Raw genomic sequence first — 8,253 nt, forward strand, 5'->3', positions numbered from 1 at the left:
CTTTATATTTATGACAAGCCCCAAGGGGCTTTCTGTCATCCAACCCATCATATTGTTCCTGGTTTGTTCCATACATACACAGGAAGGCTTGCAGGTAAACAGAGCCATTCACAATCCATTGATTCTGAATCACCTTTAATGGCTTCCACTTAATATGTCTAGATCAGTAATACAAGTTAATATCTTATTCTCCTAACTCAGACATAGAAATAATCCACATAAGCAAATTGGATGAAAACATGAGTATATTATAAGCTTTATAAGGATATGTTACATAGTGCACTTAGCATAAAGCATATTCCAGTGATGTCTTATACAGAAGCATATTTTCATAAAGCATAAGGAGTGCAATGTCACACATGGCTTTTCCCAGCACTGGACAGAAGGGGGAATTGAACCTTGATCTCCCACCTCACAGGTGACCACCCCAACTATTGGGCTAAAAATTACAAAAGGAAGGTCCACCACCGCCTCTGACAGTGGCTGTCTTGTGACCGGCGCCTAAACCCTCCCCCCACACACAAGCATTGTTTTTGGACAAAGCTATTAGGAGTATTTGTGAAGCGTTTCAGGTCAATCCAAATGGCATTGTTTTTGACAATAAATTATTAGTCCAGAAAAAATTCACCCATTTCTAGACACCTTTGTGTCCCAACACTGGGAAATTACTTAAAGAGACTGTCATAAATATAAAGGGAAGGGTAAACCCCTTTGAAATCCCTCCTGGCCAGGGGAAAGCTCCTCTCACCTGTAAAGGGTTAAGAAGCTAAAGGTAACCTCGCTGGCACCTGACCAAAATGACCAATGAGGAGACAAGATACTTTCAAAAGCTGGGAGGAGGGAGAGAAACAGAGGGTCTGTGTCTGTCTATATGCTGGTCTTTACCGGGGATAGACCAGGAATGGAGTCTTAGAACTTTTAGTAAGTAATCTAGCTAGGTATGTGTTAGATTATGATTTCTTTAAATGGCTGAGAAAAGAATTGTGCTGAATAGAATAAATATTTCTGTCTGTGTATCTTTTTTGTAACTTAAGGTTTTGCCTAGAGGGGTTCTCTATGTTTTTGAATCTAATTACCCTGTAAGATATCTACCATCCTGATTTTACAGGGGGGAGTTCTTTATTTCTATTTACTTCTATTTTTTTATTAAAAGTCTTCTTGTAAAAAACTGAATGCTTTTTCATTGTTCTCAGATCCAAGGGTTTGGGTCTGTGGTCACCTATGCAAATTGGTGAGGCTTTTTATCCAACATTTCCCAGGAAAGGGGGGGTGCAAGTTTTGGGAGGATTGTTCATTGTTCTTAAGATCCAAGGGTCTGGGTCTGTAGTCACCTAGGCAAACTGGTGAGGCTTTTTACCAAACCTTGTCCAGGAAGTGGGGTGCAGGGTTTTGGGAAGTATTTTGGGGGGAAAGACGCGTCCAAACAGCTCTTCCCCAGTAACCAGTATTAGTTTGGTGGTGGTAGCGGCCAGTCCAAGGACAACGGGGGGAATATTTTGTACCTTGGGGAAGTTTTGACCTAAGCTGGTAAAGATAAGCTTAGGAGGTTTTTTCATGCAGGTCCCCACATCTGTACCCTAGAGTTCAGAGTGGGGGAGGAACCTTGACAGAGACATTTGGAGAGGTGACCAACAAATAAAGTGGAATACAGTCACCTCAGTTTTGTATCATATTAAAAAGACCCAACGGGAGAGACAGCAATCCAGACCAGCTGATGCTCTGGCCCTCTGTGTTCCATTTCCAAAAGGAAAGACATGGCAACAACATTAATTGTGTGTGCTGTGCACACGTGTTTTCTTGGGAGCAAAGATGCTACAGGGAGCAAATCTCAAAGTCAGCAAAGCCAAATTTAACCTCTTCTGGCCAAGGAAGCAGCTCCAAAGGTTTTAAGGGCAACGCTGGTGTGGTTAGCAAACAGGAAAAGATTTGACGCTATGTCTGATTTTTGGGTTCTGAGCAGGTACTGCTTCCTTCCTTCTCAACTCATTGTAAGTGAAGGGAGGAAAAACAAAGAGGTACCACCAAGTCATGGGCAAACAAGTCAGTTTCAGAGCACTTCAGCCTTTAATTGAAATGACAATGAACCATTCATGGGAGGGGAAGGAAGGAATTATTGTGAGAGGAGAAATTTCAACTTTTGTGAACTTATTTACCTATCAAAAGAAGGAAAGAGCTTTACCAATGGAGGGAGAAGAGTAATTAGAAGAGGAGAGAAAAATACCTTTAATACGAATGGGGAAACTCCCCTTTCAACTCAGGGAATGTCTATACTAAGGCCATTACATTGACTCAGCTATGGTGTGCAGCAGCACCACAATGCTTTCCACATTGAGGGAAGGGTTTTTCCTTCAATGTAGTTAATCCACATCTCCGAGAGGCAATAGCTAGGTCAATGGAAGAATTACACTGAGGGTCAGTACAAGCTAGCTGCCTCACACAGCGTGTGAAAAGTTTCCACGCCCCGTCTGACTGAGCTTTGTAGATCAAATTGTTAAGCATAAACCAGGCCTCAGAGAAGCTGCTGATGGAAAAGGCCAGTTGGGAAATCTTGTTCTATCTCCCTGCCAGGCAGCAGAATCCCCTTCGGTTCTTTTTGTTCAGGCCTGTTGGAAATATTGCAGCTGTCCCAGTTTCCAAGTAGGGATTATTCTGCATTCTGACTAAGCTCAGTGTGTGAATGTGGTGGGCGTCGGGGGGTACAGTGCAGCTTAATGTCAAGTGTAGGCAGGTGTGTGTCCCTTGCCCTACCCGTGGCTCAGCTTAAGAAGTGCTCCTGTCTCTAACACTCAGATGCCCAAGTCCCAATGGTGTCCAAACCCTGAATAAATCCATTTTACTCTGTATAAAGCTTATACAGGGTAAACTCATAATTTGTTCACCCTCTACAACACTGACTGAGAAATATGCACAGCTGTATGCGCCGCCGCCCCCTCCCCCAGGTATTAATATATACTCTGGGTTAATTAATAAGTAAAATGTGATGTTTTTAAAAATACAAAAAGTAAACTTTAAGTGGTTCCAAGAAATAACAGACAGAACAAAATGAATTACCAAACAAATTAAATAAAACACTTAAGTCTAAACTTAATACAGTATAAAATTAAATGCAGGTAAATCTCACACTCAAAGATGTTGCAATAAGCCTTCTTTACAGATTACACTTCCTCCTAGTCTGGGTCCAGGAATCACTCACACCCCTGTAGTTACTGTCATTTGTACCAGTTTCTTTCAGGCATCTCCTTGGGGTAGAAAGACTAATTTTTGTGACAGCTGAAGGCAAAATGCAAGGGTTTCCCCAATGGCTTATATCGTCTCTCTCTTGTGGGTGGAAACCCCTTCCCCTCTCCTCTGCAGACCCAGCTACAAGATGGATGGAGTTTTGGAGTTACATGCGCAAGTCACACTGGACCTGCCATGGATCTCTTTGAGAGGAGGTGATGACCCCAAAGACCTTGTGCATCTGCAGCCATTGATCAGTGCATGGGTCCATTCATTGTGGGACCTCACCCTTTCATGTCAATCGAACACTACTGTCAGTCCGCACCACAAATTTGTGGTACTGGGAAACCTTTTAGGTTGGTGGCTGTGACATACCAGGGTGCAACTCAGATTAATCAGCAGCTGTGTCACACCTACCTGCAACCTTGCAATGCCTTGCTGAAGTGGCTTCCACCTGGGCCACTCACAAACAACTTTCAAGCATGCAAACCTCACCTGAGGCATGTGTGTGTAACTGCAACCTGGCCAGGAATAGTTGGGTTTCACTCAGGCTCTCACCACCCTCGGTTATACTTCAGGGTGACCCCAACACGCTCTCCACTCTTCAATTTCCCTCGCAAAATGTGCGTTATGTGCTGCCCAGTCCTCTCCTGGACAATACAGACTACATTGTCCATTATTGCTGTAATAGCACTAACATGCCTTCAACTTAGTTTCTCAGACACTTCTATTAAAATTCACTGGATTAGATAAAATAACAAAACAAAGTTTATTGACCACAAAGATAGATTTTAAGTGAGTGCAAATTAGGAGTCATAGAAGTCAGAGATGGATACAAGAAAAATAAAGCTAGAATGCAACTTGTGCCTAAGTTAACAAATGACGTGAAATTCAAAGCAAAAGTTTCCTCACCACATGCTCTCAGCACTATTACTAACCAAACTTCTTAGGTTAGGACCCCTCCCCCAGTCCAATGGCTGCTTTTTTTCTCCCTTCAGATGCAGTGAATCAATGGGCAGAGAGAGAGAACGGTGCCTTGGGATGTCTGCCCCTTCTTTTTATAGTCCTGGGCCCCATTTGAGAAACATTTCCACCTGGTTACTGGAAGACAAAACTCTATGTAGAAGGACGTTCCCTGCTGCTTTTCCCTCACCTTTTTAGGCTACCTTTGTTTCCCTTCCTGCTTGACGACTCTGGTTACTGTTTAGATACAAACTTAAGCAGAGCACTTTTCTTTGTTTAAGACAGACCAGTTTGACAGCCTCAGTTTGGAACATGTATTAATTACATTATACAGTGTCATCTTATAACTTCACATACATTGTCAAAAAAATTGTATTAATATTTGCAGTGACAGCATGACTATTTCTAGTTGACTCATAGATTTATTTAGCATATAAAAGCTGAGCTCTGTATGCAGATAATATCCATGCAAGAGGGATAGTTTTGTGAACTGCAGAAGTCGGTAGCAGGCTGTGGTCTCCTCCTGAGCTCCTCTGGTCATCATGTGGTCTCCATCAGGCAAAAATGAATGAACCTATCTTTCCTACCTGTGGGAGAGTAACCTAGCCAGCGAAGGACATAGGATACCATGGTGGTTGACATGCTATAAATAGCATAATAATCTGGAGTACTCTTACATGTTTTACAAGTTTTACATTCCACCTATTGGGGCCAGGACAATGAGGTGATTCTGAAACCTGGAATGACTGAGAAGATATCAGCTACACCTGCAAACAATTAGTATGTTGCCCCTGTATCTAACTTTCTGTTCCTTTGATTCCAAATTTCTTGCTAAGGCTGGTTGAAATTTTTTTTTTATTTTCAATTTAACTATTTTTTCCATGAAATAAACTTTTTCCTAAAAATTATATGCTTTCCATCAAAATACCAATCTCCTCTCCTCCCTAAACCATGGCTTTGTGACTCTGGTGAAGTTCCAGAGCAGTTCAGCTAGAGGAGAGACCATCATGCATCATGGGGGATGTAGTCCAGCCTCGGAGACAGGAACGTGGAAGAGATTGGTGCTGGGTGGTATCTGATGCACCCCTATGGTATTTCCTAGCAAAAAATATTTTGGTCTCCACAAAAAAACAAACAAACAAAAAAAAAAAAACCCTATGATATTTACGTGCAAAAAGGTTCTGATCTTAAAAAAAAAACAAAAAACCAAAACCACCTTTCTGGATGAGCTCAACACAGTACTCAGCTTACACTGAAAACAGTAAGATAAAATATACCCCTAACCTCATACTCTGTAACTCTGGTAGAAATTGCATCATTTGATAACACAGTAGAAAAGATTGGGACAAATTAAACCACAGGGCACCAATTACACCAAGGTGGCTTTGGTTCACTGAACACGTTAATTAGGTGTGGTGTTAATCTTAGCTCAGGTATTCCCAGTTGCTTCAGGAATCATGTGCCATCGATCACACATCTCAGTATAACATTTCCCGAGTGCTCCAAACTCTCAGTTTCTATCAATGGGGAAATGCTACCACATCTCTCTCTCTCTTCTCAGCAGGTACGTGCTATTGTCCCGAATTACAGTCACACACACACAAGCAGACACCACGGGGATCAGCAGGTATTAAATTCAAGATCTCCAGCACTTAACGCCTCAGCCCCAACTCCTACCCCTTCAGCTAAAGGAGCAACCTCCTGGGTTGGAAAAAAACCAGGCAATTACCGAGTCACTGAAGACAGGGCTTCCCATTATGTCTCTGGGTTTTCATATAGCTACAGTAAATGCCAAAAAGATGAATTAGCATAGTAAGCAACTTTACCCCAAACTGACAAGCTAAGCCACAGAGCTCCCCTTGCCCAAAGAGGGTGGAAATATTGACAATCCTTTACTCTCACCCCTTCTTTCGCTATGGAATAATTCCTTCAGACTGATTCCCTCACAGGAGAGTCACAAGTCACTCTTTTCTGTTCAGAGTAGTGAATAGGAGTGTTTCTGTGTGGGGGGCATGATTAACCTGAAGTGTCATTGTATTTGCAGTGTGCGTATCTTATCAAACACCTGGAATGACCAGCTGTGAACATCTGGCTCTCTGGACTAAGCTCTTCCCTGAGTGGGTACTGTTGTCCATTGAGAAACTGATCTCCATTTATCTTCACTTACTTCATTACAGAGAAGGGACACGTTTTCTGCACCATCCACCTGCCCACATCTCTGTAGCTGTCTGATCTCTGTTCAGTGGAGATGGAAGAGGGAAATCACTCAGAGGTGACTGAGTTCTGTCTCTCAGGACTGACAGATCGTCCGGAGCTACAGGTCCTCCTGTTTGGGCTTTTCCTACTGCTTTATGGCATCACCCTGGTGGGAAATGGAGGGATGATCTTGTTAATCACAACTAACCCCCGACTCCACACTCCCATGTACTTTTTCCTCAGGAATTTGTCTTTCTGTGACCTCTGCCTTTCCTCGACAATTTCCCCTCAGATGCTGCTCAATTTCTTAGCCGAGAGGAAAAACATTTCTTTCACTGCCTGTGCTGTGCAAATGTCTCTCTCTATCGCTTTTGCAGATTCTCAGGGCTTCTTGCTGGCTGTGATGGCATATGACCGTTATGTGGCCATCTGTAACCCACTGCTCTATACAGTCACCATGTCCAAGCAGCTTTGTAACCAGCTGGTGGCTGGGGTGTACGCTCTGGGGGTTTTGGATTCAATGATATTCACGTGTTTCACATTTCGGCTGTCATTCTGCAGCTCCAACATCATTAATCATTTTTTCTGTGACATCCCCCCACTGTTGGCGCTCTCCTGTTCTGACACCCACATCAGTGAGAAGGTGATGTTTACTTTTGCGTGTTGCGTTATATTGAGCAGCTTTATTCCTGTCCTCCTCTCCTATGTCTATATCATCTCCACCATTCTGCAGATCCGCTCATCTGAGGGCCGGTGCAAAGCCTTCTCCACCTGCAGTTTCCACCTGACCGCTGTGGCCCTGTATTTTCTTACCCTCCTCTTCATGTATTTACGTCCCCCCTCCAGCTATTCAATGGACACGGACAAAATAGTCTCAGTGTTTTACTCGCTGGTTATCCCCATGTTGAACCCCCTCATCTACAGCCTGAGGAACACGGAGGTGAAGGATGCCCTGAGGAAAACAATGAATAAACTCCTAACCAATTCATGAATCTGTTTAACTCTGTACTGGTTTAGTGATGGGGAGTGGAAAAAGGTGAATTAAATTCTCAGCCAATTGCAACATACTTTTGCAGAGCCCGTCGTCATATTGTTCATTATTGTATTGTTATTATTATTAATTTGTTTATATTCCAAGAAGGTCTGCAGACCCCAACTGAAATCAGTGGAGAAAACACAGGAAGACTCACAGGGAAAGAAAGAGAGAATGATTTTAGAAGCTTGTGTTAGGGGCATCCAGCTAGGGAGTGAGTTGCTCAATTTCATGTCTCTGTTCCATGGGTTATTTAATTAGTTATCCACAGCTAAACAACTTTGAAAGGCAAGAGCAGCCCAGACTGAAATAGAACATCGCTCAGTCTCTGGGATGCTTTCTGGAAATGCAGGAAACCCAAGTCCAGAGTGTGACGGTTTTGGTCACAGAGACCTTCATTGGGACTGTCACCTAATGTGGTGAAATTACCTCTGAGCCCATTTTCCCTGCCAGTCTGGGCCTCCAGAAGCCTGCCTCATTGAGCCAGACAAGCTAGGCATCTGCAACCCAGACTGAGGGTCTGGGCCACACCCCCAAAACTGCAGATCTAGACTGAAACCAGCTCAGCAGGATACCTGTCTCCAGAATGCAGACTCACAGCTCCCAATGGAATCTAAAACACAAATAAATCCATTTTACTCTGTATAAATGTTATTCCGGGTAAAATGATAAATGTTCGCCCTCTATATCTCTGCAAGAGAGATATGCACAGCTGTTTGCCCCCCAGGTAACAATTACTTGCGCTGATCCTAGAAATAAACAAAAGTGATTTTATTAAGTATAAAAGGTAGGATTTAAGGGGTTTTAAGAAATAACAGAGCAAACAAAATAAGTCACAAAGC

General features: G+C 43.0%; 1 protein-coding gene across 1 annotated transcript; it reads left to right on the forward strand.

Moving 5' to 3' along the window:
- The first annotated feature begins 6,430 nt into the window (after nt 1-6,430).
- LOC140913735 (olfactory receptor-like protein OLF1) lies at nt 6,431-7,369 on the forward strand. The gene has a single exon (XM_073350536.1). The coding sequence runs from the start codon at nt 6,431-6,433 to the stop codon at nt 7,367-7,369; it is 939 nt and encodes a 312-aa protein (XP_073206637.1).
- Nucleotides 7,370-8,253: the final 884 nt, after the last annotated feature.

This window comes from Lepidochelys kempii, chromosome 6, assembly GCF_965140285.1.
Source record: "Lepidochelys kempii isolate rLepKem1 chromosome 6, rLepKem1.hap1, whole genome shotgun sequence".
Lineage (NCBI taxonomy): Eukaryota > Metazoa > Chordata > Testudines > Cheloniidae > Lepidochelys > Lepidochelys kempii.